The 22308-nt window shown below is 37.1% G+C and overlaps 1 protein-coding gene across 8 annotated transcripts in view; it reads right to left on the bottom strand.

The window, feature by feature from the left end:
* The window catches only part of TAFA2 (TAFA chemokine like family member 2), a 194578-nt gene that overhangs the window by 106004 nt on the left and 66266 nt on the right, over positions 1-22308 (bottom strand). For 5 of the 8 annotated variants that reach the window (XR_010469523.1, XR_010469527.1, XR_002412321.2 and 2 more), the window contains one exon: positions 2785-2889. The exons of the other annotated variants lie outside the window; for them this stretch is intronic. Coding sequence is in view for 1 of the 5 variants with exons in the window: in XM_013366732.3 (XP_013222186.2) it covers positions 2785-2792 (8 nt within the window). In the remaining 4 variants the exon portion in view is untranslated. The remainder of the gene's footprint in view (positions 1-2784; positions 2890-22308) is intronic. 8 annotated transcript variants of the gene reach the window in all.

Genomic DNA, 22308 nt, shown 5'->3' with positions numbered 1-22308 from the left:
CAAAATAAAAGGTGGTTATTCCAGGGCAAAACTTTCAGTTACGTGGGAAACTCCTCCACAAAAGAACACCTCACAGCTGACAATAGGCTCTGTCTAATGAGTTACGAAAGGAAGTAAAAACTGTAGTAAGGCATCTAAGATCAAGTGAAGAGGTCTTACATTTTTTACACATTTGTTTAAATTTGACAAATATTTATAATCTTCTACCCCTTTTATATGTAGATTCTGTCATTATAGAAAAAGTAGGGGTTATTAACATGGATATTGAAAATTTTGAATTTAAGGTGTCTTGATTATTCTACAAAACCAAAGTATTTGATATGGTAGAGCAAAAATTTCAAAAAGGATTTTGTTACATTTGGCCACATTTTAAAATTAGCACAACAAGTGCCTAATCAAATTAAAAGAATAATTTGATCAAGCAATAGAAAAACTGTGGTTTAACAATGCCAAAATGTCCTATACGGAGAGAGGAAGTAGCACATATACTTTTCTGCAACTTATTGTCATACCATAGAACTGTAATATTACACACAAAACTATTGTAAAGTTTTGAACATTTTGAACATTTACTGAAAGTAGTTTATCTTCAGATATGTATTTGAGCCTTTTGAAAACTGTCATCAGCTTCACCAAGTTCACCAAGTAGAACACAATGCTTATTCTCTGTGGTGCCAACATCGAACATTACCAGCAAACCTGAAGATAGCTGTATGTTACATCCTCTCCTAAAATTATTCTTGAGAGCTCATTTTCCAATTTCTTTGGTTCATTTACATTTCATTTCATAAGCTAAAATACAGAGTTCAATATCTTACAGAAACTATGGACTTATCTGCTGCACAAGTGTCTCTGTTCTCAATATCTCCGTTGATCTGGTTGACATTTTACACATACCTCCATGCATAAACAGGCTGAAATAAAATCCCAAGAAAATAAACTTTATCAAAGCTATAAGAAACTGAAAATGGAGTCCTATGACAATAGGTAGGGCTAGCAATCCCATTAATAAGATATACACATACACAGTGTATGACACATTCATTGTTTATGATGACTAGAACTAGTTTATGGCAACAGAGAATCAAGCTTTGTAACTTTAAAAATCCTTTTCTGTATTCTTTCCTTAGCCTTCATAGAAACATTTAAATCTGTGTGAAATGTAATGTGAAATTTCATGGGGAATGGTTTGTTTTGGGGAAAAGTGGTTGATGGGAGTTGTAGATCAGGCTTGTAATGGAAGATAGCTTCAGCCTTAACTGTGCAATAGCTATAACTGTTTCATAATAAGAAAAAAAGATTAAATCTTGGTATTTTGTTTTGTCACTCTGGCACCCTGGAGTCAGCAAGAACCATTTGCACAATCCAGTCAGGATAAGGCATGCTAAGAAAATTGAATGAATACAGGTTTCTAACCTTTCTAGGGCAAGGATTTGTCAGATGTTTCTTTCTTCTAGTTTTATTTTGGGAAAGGTATTTTAAACAATTGGCGTACAAAAGCAATATACAGTGCTGCAAAGGTGCCTAGTACAAAGCAATCTACAGAGACACAGGAGAGCCATTTACAGGTTTACATAGAGGTCACAGTGCAGAGTTGGAATACTGAAGATTGAATTACTCTGCATATTCAGTAATTGGACTGTGATATATTTGTCACTTAGCTGTATTTCAGCAATGATTAAGGATTATTTTGTTAGATATTGGACATTTTGAAAGAATTCTGACTTGAGTTTGCTTCCGTGTAAATGAAAATAAAAGGTCAACAGAAATAAACAACTCAAGAAAGAGCAGAGATATGCACTGTGTATTCTTCTGTATGATCATGGCTTCTGAGCAATTATTTTTCAGCAGACCAAAGCATTAATTCCACTCTACAACCAAGCACCTTTTTTAAAATTTTGCTTTAGTGCAATGACAAAATATCAAGCTGCTAAGTATTTCTTCCACACATCCAAGAGAATGAGAGAAACAGAGGCCCTGAGAACTGCTCTTAAATGCGCCAAAAGGCTTTACTGACATGCAAGAATTACCACTGCACTGATAGAAGTCTATTGTTACTAATGATTTCTTAAGTGTTTCGGTCATATACATTTTGCATTTGCACAGCACAAGTTATCACGCTTTAGATCTCCTCCTGTTAAGTCATACTTGATGTCCTGTCCAAAGCAACCCCAAGATGGTCAAACAAGTGGTATATAGTCTTACAACAATACCAAGAATATTTTTAGGAACAGTTTCTTCCATTATTATTTTTAGGTGGTATGGAATGAACAAATAAAACAGAAATATGAGAGACTACTTACATTTATTAGTAAAAACTAAGCTGCTATCAGTTCAGAGTTCACGAAACATTTGGATTTTATACTATTTCAAACATTTGAGAAATGTGGCCATTTTCTTTTGGTTGCAAAGAGAAATGTGAATACAAATGATTTGGTTTCTCAAGTCTCCAACTGGCACATTACACTCTTTTCTTTCTAAATAGTTTTCTTGTGCCATAATATTAAGAGACAATATAGTTTATTATCTCCTTTAACATATTTTGTGTGTCAAAAACACACAGATTTTTTTTCAAAACATTTTTCCCAGGGTTTGTGATTTTAAAAATTAATCTTATTTACTGTACTTTTCTAAAGAATCATCCCAGAAAAGTTCATGAGGATCTTATTTGTGTAATTAAAATGGAGCAAATTAAAATTAACAATTTAAAGATGAAGTAGCAGAACTGGATTGTGTGTGAAGATAAATACATTCAATTTTACCATTAGGTTTTACTATACTGACCTCAGCATGTATACAGGTACTCTAGGTAACTGGAAGGACAACTGGACCCCAGAAATGCAGACTAGCTGACCTTGAGGTGTCACGTCTGGATGCACAATTGTTTTGCTGTAAGACCAAATCAATGATTAGTGGGTGAAGTTATAACTTTTATTCCATCAGTCAGAAGGTGTTTGCAGGAAAATAGGTATTTGTAGCTAAATATTTTTCTAGAAAATGTCTTTTGAATATACATCCACAACTGAATCAGAAAAAGCTGTATCATGCACTAATTTCCTTAGGAGTTGTAATGCAGGCACATAAGATTCTAAGAAGGTTATTACCTAAAAATGCAGATAGTCTGCAGGGAAAAGCCTGCCTGAAACTCCCAGAAAAGCTGGTGGCCATGTCAACAATAGGACTGAGACATCATTTAATCAACTCAGTCAAAATGGGCCATCTACAAAATCCCTGTATCCAAATTCCTGCCATCCCGTAGTGAGCAAATAAGCAACAAGTACAAATTCTGGATTCCAGTCTCAGCTTTCACTGCACATTATTCGTCAATAGTTTTATGTGTGAACTTTACAAGACTCAGGTGCTGGATCCTACAGTACATCCTCTCTACTCAAGTGGACTTCATTGCTGGGCTACTGACTTGGTCTTAGTCCTATGATACATCCCTTTCCACAGAGTAGCACAGATTCACTGCAGAAGTAGATTCGTGTAAAATAATCAAAAGACTGAAAAGAGAAAAGGGTCAGTAATGGACAGCAGTTGTAATCAAAATATAACCAATAAATCCAGCCAATGGAGCAAAAGAGCCAGATCGGGGGAAATATACTTTCAAAATAGGCCAGATGATAAATCATTCTCTGGAGCTGCTTGTTTTTCACCATTAACTAAAGGTAGGCTGTGATTACTGCTTCAAAACCATGAACTGGACTCTCTCAATCCCAGTCTGCAGAGTAGTGAGATGCTACCTTGGTCAAGCAGCAGCCATCCTCACTACAGCGGAGGATGGGGCACAATTATTGCATGTTCCTTGGTGGAGGATTTGCTTTATCTTTTGGAGGTTTCTGAGACAGTATGATTTTATGTTTCCTTTTTCTCTCTAGCCGACACTGTACTGTTTGGACAGCCTGTTTAATGTGGTAAGTGAGGAAGGATATCTCACCAAACACTTGCATAGTGTTACTCGCTTTCCCATGTGGCAGCATTGCACAGCTTTGTAAAGCACAAAGCAATGCAGTGTTTTAAAAATGCCTTGAACCAGGTTTTTGCTATGGCAAATCAGTACCTGACAAAAGAGACATATAAATAAATGTAATGATGGTGTTAAGTTTATTAACTATGCTGTAAATTTCACTTTGTAAATTACCTTACAACTTCTGGGATTATTGAAGAACAGCAAACCACACTAGAACAGTGGCATAAATTGGTCAAGCACTATTTAACCCTTATTTTTTTTTAAGTGAGGCTGGACAGTGTGATACTTCCAGCTATGACATTACTACCCTATCAGTAGTGAGATTTGTTTCAAAGGGACCAAAATTTTCTGCCATAAACAGTGGAAAGCTGATCTTTCTCACACTAATCGTCCAGTAATCTCTAACGTTATAGAAAGTTGGAATTTAAGGATTTATCATTAATGAAAACTACTCTGTTTAATCCAGCTCCCTTTAGAAAAGGGAACTTAAATGATACGGTATCAGCAAGCACTACAATGGTTTGAAGTTTCAGAAACACCATAAAGATCAATAAAATAACAAAGATTGTTCTACAACTTTTGTAGATTTGGTGGCAAAAACATGGTAAAACTTAAAAAGCAGGAAAACAGAATGAGCTAGAGCCATCTACTTATTGCTCCTTTCAAAAATAAAGCAGAAACAAAACTATTTTGTAAGAGTTCTTTATGTAATCTGTTAAACAGAAAATGATAAAAACTCCAAGTATTTTGATAACAAAACAGTATAACCCTAAGAACACTGTCCATACAGATAGAAAAATACATTTCCATTGCTAAAGATAAGTGTTGATTTGAGCTTAGTCTTAAAAGAACAAGTTACCTGCTTTTTAACACATTTTACTTTATTTTACATATAATTACCTTTGGATTGCTGATCTTATTAAAATACTTATTTTTTTGCTATAATTTTTCTATGTCAAATATATTTCATAATTCTTATTTTCAGGGACATCCAGCACATAAAATTATCCTTGTATAACCTCTTTCAATTGCATTATCTGCTGTTTGCACTCCATCAAAACTACCCTCCATAAAATCCCTAATGATCTCTTCGAAGCCTATACTTAACACCCATTGAATTCCCATCTTCCTTGATCTATCAAATTGCTTCGAAGTATATACCCTTTTCTTCTTCTTAAAACACTTAATTACAAAAACTTGACTGAGGAAAAGGTTGGCACTTGTATCAGAGAAGAGGATGACCAGAAGATATCACTTTTGGTTTTAATCCTTTTCTTTATGCTTTGGCAGAAGCTTGACACCACATAGCTCAAATGGGATGCACTTATTTCTTCTGCCGAAAGGGAAATCAAAGAGTGATTAAAAAAGTGTAAGTTTTGAGCTACTCAGACTAAATAATAAAAATAGATTTGTCAGAAGAAGATGCACAGTATTTCCCTGACATGCCTTTGAAAAACACAGGAGCAAAGGGCAAAAAATCTAACAGCTATGGAGAAGTCCTCTCCCAAAGGACTCTCTGCTCAAGGGGGACATTAGCAAAGACAAGACCATTGAAGTGACAGCATTTTGACACTGTTTGCGAGGGGCCTCAAAAACAGGAGCCCTGTGTGCCCTCCACTGGAGGCCTCTCCTCTCCACAGCCCTCGAGTCTGAACCAAATGTGACAGAAACCGCTCATTAGGTTGAAAGGACAAGGACAAGCCAACATCTAGGATTCTCAAACACCCAGTTAACTGTTAGTTCATTCAAGCTGGGGAGTAAGGCCTTTTCTTCATATGCTTAAAGAAATCAGTAAAAATTATGACTTTTAAATTGAGTTCCTCTGCATTAGTAGGCCTTAAGGGCACATCAAATATATGCTGAAAGTACAGACTTTTATTTTCTGTTTGTGGATTGAGAGAGCAAGGAGAAAACAGGGCTTTAAAAATTAAACTAGAAGTTATTGTACCACTGAGGGGAAAAGACCAAAGAATGTACTTCTATGTTTCATGCATATCCTTTTTTCTTTTGTCAGTCTTCCACTATTACTAAAGACTGTGAAAAACATCAGAGGATATCTAAAATCTTAAGTGAAAGGACAGAAAGAGGAGAGAAACTGCTTATGTTATTATTTTCTACATTTAAAAAAAAAAAAATACAATTCCTAAATAACCACAGAAGTCAGGAAGGATGTGTGGTTTACAGAAAGACCCATGGATCATCATTGCTGACCAATATTCCTACAGAGCAAGGGAGCTACAGTCACAAGTGCTGTGCCCATAGCAGGCAAGTCAGGAACAACTCTGTCCAACTTTGGGCTCCTGTGCTCCTTAATGGAGCTGTTGGAATAAAAGTGAAGGTTGGCTTTTTGTAGACACTCTCTGGCACCAAGGGTGGAAGCCTGATGGCTAACCATCATCGGTGCTTTCCACGCTCATGAGCTGCTTAACTCTGCCCGACAGCTATACCGGGAACCTGACATGCAGAAAGGCCACCAAAATAAATGCATTGCTAGAGTTTTTAACCTTATTCAACCCAATGCCCTTTTTACAGTCAGGCGCATATAGCAGAGGTCTGTGGAGACCAGTTTCTCTATTTATAAAGCTGCTGTTTCAGTCATTATCAAACTGTGAACAGTCAGTTTCAGTCACCTTCTCATAGGTAAAAATTCCCTGGTATTTCTTTATGAGCTGATGACTGGAATTGATAAATGGTGGTGTGATCTAATAATACTAATGAGAATAGGTCAGTCACCTTCTGCTAAATAATGTTCTTTGCAAGCGCCTGTTCTCTAAACGTCAGGCTGATGTAGATTCACACTGGGACCTCCATATATTTCTCTGCAAGGCACAATAATGTTTAATGTAAAACCACTTCTCCTTTAAGTTATCAGAACCATCATCCTAGAACCCAGCTTCAGGTCTTCTTTCATAGAGCAACGAAAACCACTGAAAGTCTACTGAGTCCAGCTTGGACCAGTACAGGAAGGAAATTTCCCACAGCAAGACTTAGTGGGAGTAGGAGGCAGTGGAGTCTAATGCTGTCCATGTTTAGCTCCAGACAGTTCTGGTGTCTCTAAGTATTCAAGGAAACTGTCTTTACTAACCAAAGATACATCTGCACAGCTTTGAGTGGTCCCACACAGGGGTGCTCAGGTTACTATGGACAATGCTAGCCTGGGTACTAGAAGGCACATAACTCACCATGGCACTCCATGATTTATTACACCCAGTTTCTCAGTAAAGCTGACTGGCTGGGCAGTGAAACACAGAGTGTACAGCTGCTGGCACCTTCTGGGCACATCTGCATGGCTGTTCACTGCTTTATAGACATCTTTACAAGACATGAGTTGCTAACAGTTTTCTTTCCCTGAATCGCACTAGCACTTCTTTTTTATTTTCGGACTCCTGCTAGAGGCTCAGAGGACTTTTTGTATGTCAGGGTTGAAAACCCCACTATTATCTTACGCCCAGAAAATGAATCAACAGATCCTTGATATAAATGCTTGGATCTTCCCCTATTAAATCTTTTAAGATGACCTTGCAAGGTCCTTTCCAGTTGTTTTCAATCATACACTCTTGGTTGGAAGGTACAATCACATGCCAGGATTCCTTCAAAGAGAAGCTCTTCTCTGATCCTGTCAGATGTCAATATTTTCTTCAAAAAGAATCCAAACATTTTCTTTATTGTCTGATAGAAAGTATAAATTCCATGAAAAAAAAGCCCTCAACAGACTGGAAAAATAAAGGATCCTTTTTAAAACTGTTAAAAATTTATATTTAAATGTTTTTTTCACCACAGATCAATTAGGGCACTAATGCTAGCAACAGACCAAACCCACAAATATAGTATTACTTCAAAATTGAAAAAAAAACAACCAACAGTGTTTGTCAAATTAAAGAAACAAAAGAATGATATGCTAGCACAGTAAATCTCAATGTGCTTCTGGAGGAAATAGCCCAGCTCATTGAAATAGAGAAACCAGAAATGTTTTTGCTTCCTGAGTGTTGGATTCAAGAAACACACAGAAAAATTATCAACAAGTTACTAGTTATTTCATCTTATTTCCTCTTATTTATGAAGAAAGACTCTCAATTCCTACAGCAGGGCTCTACAGAAACATTGTCATGAAGGTTTATTTTAAATAGAACAATCACACTGTGATGCAGAATTATGTGTTTGGGGGTTTTACAATTATTATATATTTTTATGAAAATTGCATACAAAATTAGTTATACTCAGCAAATAACCTTGAAAGCTCTGAGTTATTTTAGCTTTTTTTTTAACAAACTGGAATTTAAATATATGGAAACATAACTTGGAAGAAAAGAAACATTCAGACCTAAAAAAAATGTGAATTTAAATGCTCAACCATAGTGGCTTCACTTATGAGACAATCTCAAGCAGCAGGAGATAAATCAGAGCACAGCAATAAATTATAGTCTTAATTCATCTGATTATATAATTTTAGTCTTCCTTTTCTCTCTTTTTTGAATCAGTGCTTGAAGGAATGAATTTATTGCTGAAGCTTCTCTTCCTGTTCTGAATGATGGATTTCACATTAATCTTGGAATTTCATATATACATAATTTAGTACTTCAGAAATAGTTTTATTTGGTTTTATAACTTAGCTAAAAACATCTGCCACATACTTATTACTGAAATATTAGAAAAATCAGTGAACTGAAAGCATAATATAAAATATGCAAATATTATGCAAAAACATGTTTTCACAGAATTTTACTTTTTTTTAATTATCAGAGCTTATTTATTGAATGAAGCTTTTCTAAAAAGCTGTGACATGAAAATCAGAATGTAAAGAGTAGCACATTTACTTGATTATGATAAGAGGCTGTACTGTTTCACTAAGATTGGAAAGTTTACAGTAAACAGATCCCTGGGTAACAAAACAAGTCAAGAGCTAAAGTCTACAATACATTGGTGTGAGATTAATCACTGCACACACAACTTACTTTTGCTAGTAGGAGACAGGTAAATGCAAAAGGATTGACAAGTAGACACAGCAGGTGGCTGGAACCTAGCTGGGAGTGTCCTTCCTTTTACTCTTTTTGGGGAAGAATAGCAAGACTTTTTCTGTGCCCTGCCTCTCCCAGGAGGATGCAAGAGGAAGATGCTGTTGAAGGACATGGACAGAAACAAGTCCTGCCAAGAGGCAGGCACTCAACACAAGCAGGACCTGCAGACTGGTGAGCTTGGCGGGTTGCCTTTCCCACTGGCCCTTCTCTTCTCACCAGGCTGCCATTTTCATCCTCCTCTTGAGATTAAAAAATCCCAGGGTTAAAATCTCCAGCCACTTGATTTTGCCCTACTTACTTACTTATGCCCTTTAGCTCTGCTTTGCTTTTCAGATAGATCCCCATCTCTGTCTTCCAGGAACTCTCAATAAAACATCACTAAGTCAAAAAAAAAAAAAAAAAGTATTTTAATTAGGTCTGAGAGCCACTTCTTGTATAAGAGAATATGAGGAAGGAGCCAATTCCTGTGTAACATTTGCGGTTTGTCCTCACAGTTTATATGCTAGGAGAAGCTGAAATAATTTGTGTAATAACCAGCTGGATCTCAATATTTTTCTCTCAAGCTGTTGGTTTGTTCAGTTTTCTCCCTCTCTTCAGTACAGTAGTTTTCCCACTGAACTTGCTGTTCCTTAAATTCCATCTGTGCCTTCAAACTATTGCCCATCTGTGCAGCATGAACTTCAAATAAACCTTCGACCAAGTGCTGGGTAAGTGTACTCTGGTTTTGTTATACTCTGTAGCCTCTTTCATTAGCAGGTGAATAATCATTAAACAAGACTGACATTAAATCATACAACATGACTCTATTTTTCTGTTGTAAAAAAAAGAGGAAAGTGAATATTTTTTTTTTCTAGTTAATAAATACTGGTAATTTTTAATGTTAAAATAAGATTTCTTCCTAAATATAGTAAAACTTTTACACTGGTAACTGTGTCCTCTATGTACCTAGGCTGTCATTTTTGGAAGTAGATAGTTATCACCTTTCAGTGCCCAGGAGCACCAGCCAAAGGGACTCTCAGAGCCTCCTTCACATTGCACTGAGCGCGGGGGTCGGCTCTGCCTGCCAGAGCGCTCTGCAGCAACACCAGCCCCACCAATCCAGCACACTTGTACATCACAAAGCCGTGGAGAACATTTGCCGACCCAGATGTATGACTTGGTGTGTTACAACCTCTAGCTTCTCACTACCATGCAACATCAACATACGCATTTCCTAGCAATGCAATGCAAGGTGTTTTAAGAAAGCTTTTAAACAGTAAGTAATGCAGCTATCTCTCCACTCTACAGGTGTTTTCTTTCTGATAACACATTGTTTTCCCTTTTTAGTAGGAAAGAGGAAAAAAGCATTAAACATGTTCAAGCTAAGGCCACAATGAGTGACAGAATCATCTTTAAAGGTACAGTCTAGTAATCAGGTCATATGTCAGCCCAAGTTTCACAGAGATATAGACAACAAAACCACAAAAAAAAACCATTCACTTGGATCAGAGAACACAACAAACATGTTGCAAGATTACACAGGATTTTATTTCTATTTGTTCCTTAACAGGCCTATTCTTGAATAGCTGCAGCAATGACTCCTCAGCAAAATGAGATAGGATATTTGCAAATGCAAAGCTATTAACAAAGCAAATGGGTTACAATACTAATTAAGAAACCACCAGAGCAACCATGCATGACCTATTCCTGATTTGTGCTGAGACTCTGCAAACTGAAAGCAAATGAGAAAATTCAGCAAAGAGGATGGCCATGCTGAATTAAATGAATCCATCATTCTTTATTAAATTAGCATTTATATTCTAAAGTGCTGTTAATAACATTTGGTTCAGTTAATAGTCGATCTGAATTAAAGTTAATTATTTCAGTTAAGTAGAGCTCTGCGAATCCATAGTATGAATTCTGTGAAATTCTGTATTAAAAAAATGTAATTTTATATTACTTTAATCTCTCCTACTACAGTATTGACAATTGTATTAAAAACTACTTATCACTGTTTGAATGCAAAATCCTTCTTGATGCAAAAATAGATCCATTCCTTTTGAATTTTTATTCTAAAAAAAAAAAAGCATATTTATCTTCTAAAATCATATACTAGAGTTTTTCTTACATTTATCCCTTTTTTGGATTTGTAAAGCAAGGAAGATCTTGTAGTGCCTCAAGATGCACCAGGGAAGGTTTAGATTGGATATCAGGAAAAATTTTTTCACTGAAAGGGTTGTGAAGCACTGGAACAGACTGCCCAGTGAAGTAGTTGAGTCACCAGCCCTGAAGGTGTTTAAAAGGTCTATAGATGTTGAGGGGCAGGGTTGTTCAGCCTGGAGAAGGTTCTGGGAAGACGTAATAGCAGCCTTCCAGTACCTGAAAGGGGCCTACAAGAAAGCTGAAGAGAGACTTTTTACAAAGCATGTAGTGATAGGACAAGGGGCAATGACTTTAAACTGAAAGAGGGTACATTTAGATTAGCTAGAAGGAAGAAATTCTTCACTATGAGGGTGATGAGGCACTGGAACATGTTGCCCAGAGAAGCTGCAGATGTCCCATCCCTGGTAGTGTTCAAGGCCAGGCTGGATGAGGCTTTGAGCAACCTGGTCTAGTGGAAGGTGTCCCTGCCCATGCATGGCAGGTGGGTTGGAACTAGATGATCGTTAAGGTCCCTTACAACTCAAATCATTCTATGATTCTGTGTGGCACTTAAGGACATGGATTAGTGGTGGACTTGACAGTGTTAGGTTTACAGCTGGACTTGATGATCTTAAAGGTCTTTTTCAACCTAAATAATTCTATGATTTATAATATTTTGAAATAAGACAAAAAAAATGGTAAAAGCTTAAGAGTCAACCCTGTGAGAGCAGACTGGAGACATTAGCTCAGTCATGTTATAAAACACAGAATTTTTAATTTAATACTAAGAAAAACTTTCTGTATTCTGAATGCACAAGTTTCACATCCATTGTGTACATCAGATCTTGGAATAACAGTTTGGATTCGGAAGTTAAACTATTTCACACCTATTTTTTCCATTGCTACTCTTATCTCTAGATGACCCACCAAAAAAATTAAACTTTCCCTCGCAAAAAGCTTTTTCCTTCTTTTTTCTTTTTAGTATGTTTGCTGGTACTCCAATTGAAAATATAAATTCAGAATAGTACCATCGATAGAGCATGGTAGTCTCCCTCCGTGCAGCAGGGAAGCCTATCTGTGTGGCATAATATATCCTCTTTTCACTGTCATAATATCACAAGTCTGCTTGATTTAAGGGAAAACATGATGCATATCCAGTTTGGTTTGTACCTAGGCACACAACGAGACTTCTTGCTTTAGGTTAGAAGGTGAATTATTTTGTAATATCTACCTGCTTGGCATTGTTGTACAAAAATTGTAAAACTAAGATAACAGCACCCAGTCTACAACTACTTGATGGTATCAGATAACCTGCACCAGTATGAAGACATGCATACCAACCTGAAAGAAATGGGATGAAATGGGATGAGTCGGGGGGAATAACATCTGCCCAGGCTAGCTGGAACAGATTCATTCCCACCTGCAGGAAGATGAAGTAATCCTTTGAAACAAACCTGCCCTCATCCATGGAAAATATTTATCCAGACACTAGTGATGCAAGTGGAGCTTGGGAAAAAAAGACACTCATTTCAGCTCCGGTTTCTCTCATTAAAGAGCTCTTGAGTCAGGACATCTTGACCTCAGACAACTGAGAACCATCAAACACTTTGATCATCAAGGCCAAACACAACATTAGATTTGTAATATTGTGTACCCAAGGCTTAGAGAATTTGTTTGACTAATGTTTGATTTCCAGTTGCTGGGCAGAAGTAAAGGCTTGTTTGAAGTTTTAAGATTTGCCTGGAAATAGAAGTTGATATCTGGAAGGACCATACAGTGTATTTGGTGAGTATTTTTTATTCACCCCTAATAGCTATATATATGAGGGGTGAATAAAAAATGAAGTAATAATGTAAAGGAAGAACTCTCCATGCTGTAATTTTCTGATACATATATATATATATAAGACTTTTACAGAGATTTACAGACTTTCAAAGAGATGAAATTTACTTGCCTTGAACTAATTTTCCTATATTTGGCATATGTATACAGGAAAGTATATTTAAAAGTTTCCAAGAAATATTTTTCCATCAAAAATCCCAGAATTTTAGAATTAAGACTGAAATTCAATTTTTAATTTCTATGACTTACATATATTAGTCTGTAATTATACTAAGGCTTCTGAGATGAACTTTCATTCAAACAAGCAGTTTTATACGGATATATAACATAACTTTATTGGGGATTTGAAATCTAGATTAAACACACCTAGGAAACATTTTACCATCCAATATTCTTGCAAGTTATGTTTAGCCAGTGGCTACTTGAATTCATATAATTCATGTACAGTTAACACTTTTCAAATATAGTTCATATATTTCAGTTCATACATACACATTGGGATTAGATCTACATGATTTCCCCCAACGTTTTTTCTTATGTCAATAACAGTTACGGGAAGAGTGAAACCCGACAGGTGAAAGGTTGGTGAGCTCCCAATTAACTGGGAGCAGTTAAAGGCAGCAGAAGTATACATATGGCCTACCAGAAGTGTCTTCAGGCACCAAAAGTAGCTGGCTACACCGTAAAATGTCTATGATCAACTAGCACAAAACAAGTTTTACATAACAAATCTCTTTCAAGAACTCAAAGAAACATGCAGAGGCATTGCTTGAGGAGAGGTCTTTTGGGACACGTGAAAAGATATTTCTTTAAACAAACATGAGAAGTGTGGTTAAAAAAGTAAATGCTTGAAAAATAATTGTACATCTTCCATGGAAAGCAAGAAGGTTCTTTGGGAACTCTAATGTTGTCAAAGGCTGGTTGTGAGGAAGGTTTATTAACAAAAAAAAAAAGCTTCAGTGTCACTGGAACTCCAGAAGATGACTCTACTAAGAATTGTAATAGCTCTTTTGAAATCTATAAATAAACAGAGAAGAAAAGTCTACCGGCATTATGACAGCACTTACATTAACTTAAACCCTGCCATGTCAAAGCAAATGTATGTAACCTTTCAGCTAAAAAGAAACAAATGCTTCATAGGTGATGTCTTCAGCATACACATTCTTTGAACTTGTTGAAGTGACCTGGCACAACCAGGAATTTTACCACAGGCCAATGGAATTCAAATTTGCTGTACAACATATTCTTTTGAAGTTAGGAAGAAAGACACTCTGACAGAGATAATTTTCCCTCATACTGAAGTCGAAGGAGATTTGTGGCTGTTCTGGATTTTTATGCAGTACCTAGCCACAACATATCTCTATAAAAATCTAGTTGCATGGGGTCAAAGCAAAGTAGTACACACTGAGCTTTCACCCTGTCGCTATGTAAGTCAATGTATAATTTCCTCTTGATTTTGATGCTTCAAGAAAAGCTTCTAGGGATGTGGTGACATTTTCTGTTATATTTAGGTTTGAAATGATTCTCAAGTGAAAAGAAAACCAAACCAAAAAAAAAACAAAACAAAACAAAAACTCTTCAGAACAGTAGGGAAAGAGAACGAACTTAAATACAGCTAGAACAGGTCCAGATTCTTATTTACGAGGTCTGGGCAGATAAGGCAGCATCATGATGAAGCGCACTCCACGGAAAGCCAAAGCTAAATAATAAAAATGAGCTTCAAAAATAATCAACTTGTGGTTGAATAGTGCACTGGAACTGCAACAGAGCTACCTGGGAAATGCATACAATCAACAAGTTTTCCTCCTTGTCAGAATTAACCCGCCTTATTTGACAACTTCTGTAGCTGTCTTTTGCCTCTGATCTAAGTCCTACACACTTTGAATCATTGTAGATGCACACTGGACACACTTTTTGTCCTTTTTTTAACCTTTGCAGCTAGCTCTGCCAGCTATCAATCAAGTCAGAAGCTTTCATAATACTTTTTTAATACATCTGTACTGTAATATTTTACAAATAATTTTAACTATTTATATCAAATCAATAGCTTTTACATTTAGTTTGCATTTAAGCACTCTGTTGTCAATGCTAAATATGCTAAATGTTTTAATAGTCATAGTCAAAGTATACAGCTTTGAGCACAAAGAAGCCTGTCAGGATAAGTTTAAATAAAGTGGAATAAATACGAATGAGAGAGACTAACAGGGAATTGTTAGTATTGACACAGTCCATTTGGGATTTGCTACTAATTCTGATAAAAATAATATTACAATTCTAAAAAACATCATGATAAATTATTTTGGACAATAGTAGAAAAAAGATAAACTTAGAAGGTGATCCCTTTCTCTGGAGCAATGCTACTACAATAATTTTGTTAATCCACCATTCTAGCAGTATAATATCTAGTGAGTAATATGTGACTGATATTCAAAGTATTATGCAAGTGATATGCAAATCTATGATATCAGGTCAAAGCAACATGCTGTTAATATTCTACTAGTGGTACTAGAATTACTGTAAGTACTGTCTGCACACCAAGACAATTAATGACATTACCCATACATACACTAACCCACATTACATTTTTTTCTTGATGTTCTTTATTTCAGACACAGCGAAAAGAAACCTAGTCACTACTTCAGCATTTTAGCTTTCATCAGAACATACAGAACTCTTCCAGTTGATAAGCACTAACTATTCTAATATACAACAGTTTCCAAATGCCACCTCCATGCTTTACCCAAGGGATGCACATTTTAATCTCATACTTAACTTGCCTGTGTCCCAATGAGCCTGGATTTTACAGCAAGTTGTTTAAGCAGAAGTGTAACTTTTTGTTTCATTTTCCCTTTCAAAACACATTACCTGTACTAAAACTAAGATATCATTACACATAGCAATGCACAGTCAGCTGTGAAGAATAACATAAGAGCCAGGTAATTAGCAGGGGAGTGTGGCAAAGTCCACGTTCTCCAAGCACAGTCACCACACTGCTCTTTAACATCCAACTCACGCAACCTTGGGAGCACAACAAAACTCACATTTTGAATGGAAAACTATTAAGCCAGCAAATTAGCAGCACAGGACAAAAACAGCATATGGAAAAAAATAAAAAAGATGGGTAATAATTGAAAGCTACACACAATTTTGGAGGAATCTGAAGTATTTTCCCTGGCTTACACATGCAACTGTGGGCTGACACTGAAGTAGCACTGCTGTTCACTGAGCAGAGATCTCCAGATACCAGTGCTATAAACCAGAGCCCTTTCAACAAGCCACTTTTCCCTTCTCATCCCATCCTAGTTATTTTAAGGATTAATCATTTTTGTCCCTTGGATAGGAGAGTAAAAGGAGAAATCATCCCTTGCTTCTTTCAGTCATAACCTAGGTCATCATATGAATCAGCACCACAATCCCTTCCTTCTGATGAATCTTTTTCCTGAAGAACCTAATAGTTATTTTAGAGTCTGTGTGGGTTAAATATCATAGCATTTGGTGTCAGATTCATGTGTTTTAAATGGATCCTGTTTGGGAAGGATTAAATATTTTGGAAGTATTCAAGGGTTCACCTTTTCTCAGAAGAAAATGCTTGGTACAGAAAAAAAGCCACCTCTGAAATCCCAATGTATTGTGGCAGAGACAACTCCTTACACCATGACTATTTTTTTGTTTAAGAGGAATCCATGCTCTAGTTAAAAGTTTTTTATGGTATTTACTGGTAATGCCATAATCTAGGAAAACTATTATTTTTCCTTGTTTTTAGTTTACTTTTTTTTTTTTTTTAATCTAGAGGTTACTGTTGCAAATTATCTCCTCAAGCATATGCCAACAGAAATAATATCAGTTGCTACTCAAAGATCACACTGGCTATAAACAAATCCCTGAGTGCTGGTTATCTCTGGTTTATGACAACTCCTGTAGTGTTGTAGCTAATCAGTTCTCTGACTGTGGGTTATCTTTACCACAAGCCCAGTAATGTTGTAGACTGATTCACAACTTAACAAACTTGTATAGGTGCTACTGGGTGTTCAGCACATACACCCAGAATCACAGAATCACATAATCACAGAATGTCAGGGATTGGAAGGGACCTCAAAAGATCATCTAGTCCAATCTCCCTGCTGGAGCATGAACACCTAGATGAGGTTACACAGGACGGTGTCCAGGCGGGTTTTGAATGTCTCCAGAGTAGGAGACTCCACAACCCTGCTGGGCAGCCTATTCCAGTGCTCTGTCACCCTCACTGAGAAGAAGTTTCTTCTCAAATTTAAGTGGAACCTCTTGTGTTCCAGTTTGAACCCATTACCCCGTGTCCTACCATTGATTGTCACCGAGAAAAGCCTGGCTCCATCCTCATGACACTCACCCTTTATATATTTGTAAACATTAAATTCACCAAACAATATACTCTGTGGCCATAGTCTAGCATCAATATTGTATTCTCAGAAAGCCAAAAAGATTGATTAGAAGGATGAGTTAATGTCTGCACAACCCTTAATCTTATATGTTTAATGTCTGCATGACAATTAAGTGTATACATAAGTGCTAAGTGTTGTTACCCACCTGTGGTTTCTCCAGCTGAACTGAAGCAGTCAGGCAAGAGAACTCACTCGTCCATTGGCAAAAGGAGCTGCTTGTCGTTATGTCCTCACTGCTTCTGCCCTATCTGTTCCCAGATATGCATGCTAATTCCATTGTAGTTTTGTTTTCTGATTAAAGTTTCATAAATAATGAAGATGAAAATGAGTGTATGTGTACACTGGGGGAGCAGTAGATTTGCATTAACTTTAGGAAGGCTTTCACCACTGTTTGCCACAGTATTCCTTTATAAATGTTAGGACATTAGACTCTGGAGGGGTGGACAATCAGATGTGTAAAACACTGCTAAGATTATATGGCTCCGAGAGTACTGATTAATGGGTCATACCCTGCCTGGAAGCCAGTAAGAAGCAGAGTTGCGGGGGTCTATCCTTGGACCTGTCCTGCTTAACATCTTTATTGGTGACCTGGAGGAGGTAATGGAGTGCACTCTCTTCTAGGCTGCAGGTGACACCAAGCTGCAGGGCCAGCTGATATGCTGGAGGGTAGATCTGCCATTCAGAGAGACCTGAACAGTCTGGAGAAATGGGCTGACAGGAGTTTCAGGGACCTTAATGAAATTCAATGAGGAGAAATGCAAAGCACTGTCCCTGGGAAGGAAGAACCCTTGCAGCAGCCCAGGCTGGGAGGGACTGGCTGACCTCCTAAGGTCCCTTCCAGTCTGAATTATCTGTGACCCTATGATCCTAAGAACCATAAGTTTCCTTTAAATAGGTATTCTGTAATACAGTCGTATCTGAAGGTGAAATAATAATGGAACAGCTGCAGTGTTTTAATTAAGTGTTATGCTGCACCTTACAATCTGTCTCTCTCTGTCACACATCCTTGCAGATGTGCTTTTCCCAGCCTCTCCATCTTTGCAGTGAAAGTATCATATCAAGGGCACTACTCCCTTATAATCACTATTTTTGACAGAAGACCAGCTCTTTCAGAGAATTCTCATTTCCTCTATCTAAATATTGCTCAGTACCTCTTCAGCAAAAGGTTTTACCAGTTCCAGACACTTGGGTTTTCAGCTTGTGAAATGTCCTTTGCCTTCTGATAATTAACTGTTGACTATTCAAGTATTTTCAGAGGTACCGGATGCTTGATGCCTGTTTGTATACTTGAAAGAAAACAGTTTTGTATTTGTATCTCAGTAGCCTTTTAGCAAAAGCAAGAACATTTGCATCTTTGTGAATAAGACATACAGACACACAAATAATTTATGTTACGAATCCTTCCCTGTAAGTTAATTTCAGTACAACACAGTGATCTATAACAGCTATGTCATTTAAATTTCCTTTCTTTTGAGCAACAAACATTTCAGACAGAAAGAAAAGTGAGTCCAGCGGTTGGGCCAACAGCTGCAAATTCAAACAAACCCACCTCAGTTCTTTAAATTACTCTAAGTTTCCTACAGGACCTTTTGGAACACAGTCAGTCTTCTTACATGGACATTGCATCCATAAAACTGGAAGGCATAGTAAGATAAATAATCGTTTCACAGTAAAAAGTAAAATTTTGAAACACTCAGATACCATGTTAACAAAGGTGGGCCATATAACTGCCATTAACATATAATCTTCCAATTAAGTTAAGCTATGAATGTGATGCATTGTGAAGCAGACATGTAAATATTGAGAAATCAGGAAAAGCAAATCAAACTTATTTATAGAGGCACACTGAGTCTGCTGCACAGCGAATCTCCAGGAGGTAAAAATGTTTTATGTGCTTGTTTTTAACATTAGAAATATCAGGAGCTGACTTCCCTGTAGTATTTGTGTTTGTTCTGAGATGTTTGCTGAAGGGCACACAGTTTAAAGAACTCACGTGAACAAGGACATCATATTGAACAAGATATCTGGTTTAGACCTTGTCTATGCATGATGCTACACAAAAATTTCTCACTGTTTTCATTAGTCACATCCTAATACAACAGGCAGGTACTAACAAAATAATGAATATGTCATGGAAATGGCATCTCCTTGCATTGAATTCTGGACACTTGCTGTGAATTTTGTGGGACTGAGTGCTGTTACTACTTTAAAGAGACTGTCATTCAAATATCACACTTAATGTTTACAGTGCGTTTCCTACACACTCCTGATGGGTGCCTACTTGTAAGCACAACAATTCCAGGGCTATTCCACCAAGAGCATTCATTATTTATTTCCATGGCAGTTATTTCCAGCTGGGAGTTGGAGATGCTGGAGGATGATTGTGTTGGCTGCTACACTGTGAGGTCTTGTGTATGACTATATTTCAAGAATGCTTCTCACAAGTTCCATACAGAATATCAGATCAGTCCATCTCCACTTCTTACCTTTATTTTCCCAGAGGTGTTCCCAGATTAGAAAATCATTCAGCTTAGTTCTATGTCTAGGGAACTCAGCTGTTGATATAAGCTCAACTCAAAGACTGCAACCACCTCCCAGTTATTTTAATAACAAGTATTTGTTTTTCATAAAAGCATTTTCAAGTATCTGGCCTATTTATTTTAGTAAAGAAGAGCTCATTATTTCAGCACTTCACTCTGTCTATGAAAGGAACACAAACATCCATCAACTGTTAAGTGCAAAAAGCAATCTGATGGGGTTTGGAAATCCCTCTTTTCTGTGTCCCCCAGCCAAGATATGGGAGGACCATTGAGAAAAAAATTACCCGCTATGATAAAACACATTGTTGCTGGCTTTCTAAGTAGCTGAGAAGGCAGAAAGGAACATATCTGTGTCTCCAAAGCCTTCTAGCAAGGTTTCTCACAGAACATGGTCTCTGCAGTGCTAGGAGACCGCGTCCAGAGCATCAGCGAGCAGCAGACAGATTTCATAGAATCATAGAGTCATATAATAGAATTTTTTAGGTTGGAAAAGACCTTTAAGATCATCGAGTCCAACTGCTAAGCTAACGCTGCCAAGCCTACACTAAACCATGTCTCCAAGTGCCACATCTACACATCTTTTAAACACCTCCAGGGACGGTGACAAAACCACTTCCCCGGGCAGCCTGTTCCAATGCCTGACAACCGTTTACATGAAGAATTTTTTCCTAATATACAATGTAAACCTCCCCTGGTGCAACTTCAGGTCATTTTGTCTTGTCCTGTTGCATGTTGCTTGGGAGAAGAGACCAACATCCACCTCACTACAGCCTCCTTTCAGACAGTTGTAGACAGTGATAAAGTCTCTTCTCAGCCTCCATTTCCCCAGACTAAACATGGCCACTTCCCTCAGCTATCTCCATTCCACTTTCATGAATTACAGAAGACTTAGCCTAGACTTCTCCAAGACAGAGTGATTTCTCCTACAGTACAGGATACAACTCAACCTGTGCAGAACTATGTCTATAAAATGGAATCAAACTGAACTCTTTCATTCCTTATTTGTGCCTCAGGTGTGCATAATATTTAAAATGTCCATAATATATAATATAAGATGTCCATTGCTTACACTGGGGCTCTGACTCTACAGATAACAATTCATTCTTTAGTGGGACATAGAAAAGGAATGTTATACTCTATTCTTCTGTCAAATAATACACAACCATGTAAATAAGGCAGCAATTTTTCAGTCTCTTTCCTGAATCCTTCTCCTTCCTTCTAAAAATTCCCTCATTAATTAATTTTAACTTCTTACAAAAAGTGAATAAAGAATCAGAAATAAATAAATAAACCATGACAGTATAGATCACCAGCATCAAGATAGCCTCTGTTATGGTCCTTTGCACTACAAGACATTTATCGAAAATCATCTACCACTCTTTCAGCTGGGGAGCAATGCGAAAACCAAAGAGATGAATTTTTTCTCCTGAGGGCTTATAACTGGAGGTTTTAAGAGCCACCTTTACGTCCCTGAGAAGACATTTTATTTTATAAAGCAATCCACATCAGAGATTTCATGCATTGTCAACACATTCTCATCACTGTTTGCCTACACTCTTTGAACTGTCTCCTTTCAGCTACTGAAATATTAAAACTGCATCTTCCTCTGTTGTGTCAAAAAGCTATGCAGCTTAACAGGAAAGTCTTCTATAGTTCCTGAATGCTCCATTCCCTCCAGTGAAACTTAAAGTGGGAATTAAATGCATTATTTTATGGAGAAGAGCAGTTAAAATATAAGAACTATGGACTGGCAGTGGCATGGATAAGTGAATAGGGAATTATCATCCATGCTTTTTTTCCATAATAAATAATAAATACTGCATGCTAATTACAAAGTATCAGATGAAATAAGACAAAGTTAAAAACAAACACAATTAGCAATGTTTGGACAGTGTATACAGTCACGGAAATCACTATCACAGTTTATGTAGATATCTAAAGTTTATATGGCTTCAGTTAGATGAATTCATGGAAGAAAACTATCACAGTCTATTAAACACAAAGATGCAACCTGTGATTCAGAAAGTACCTAAATATAGACCGCTGCAAGAGTATAACCAGCAGGCGGGGCCTCTGAAAGCCCGTGCTGTTTTCTGCTCTTCTGTGGATCCCCATCTATTGAGGAAGCCCAGGCTGGACTGACCCAGTACAGTTTTTCTTGTATTCTCAATACACAGCAAGACTTGTGAATTAATTTAAAACTACCAGTCAAATCCAGTATTTCAGTAAAAGGCACAGAGAGTAGAACTGTGCCAGTCAGACATGACGTTATGTGTGTTTTAATTGTTTGAACTTAGCTTTTATTAACAGGTATTACTAATTTGTTTATTGCTCTGACTTCCATGATTCCTCTATTCAGCATGATGTTGTAATTAATAACGGTATCCTCCCACATCCCTTTC

This window comes from Columba livia, chromosome 1 (assembly GCF_036013475.1).
Source record: "Columba livia isolate bColLiv1 breed racing homer chromosome 1, bColLiv1.pat.W.v2, whole genome shotgun sequence".
NCBI lineage: Eukaryota > Metazoa > Chordata > Aves > Columbiformes > Columbidae > Columba > Columba livia.
This window is presented reverse-complemented; position numbering and strand designations above follow the sequence as displayed.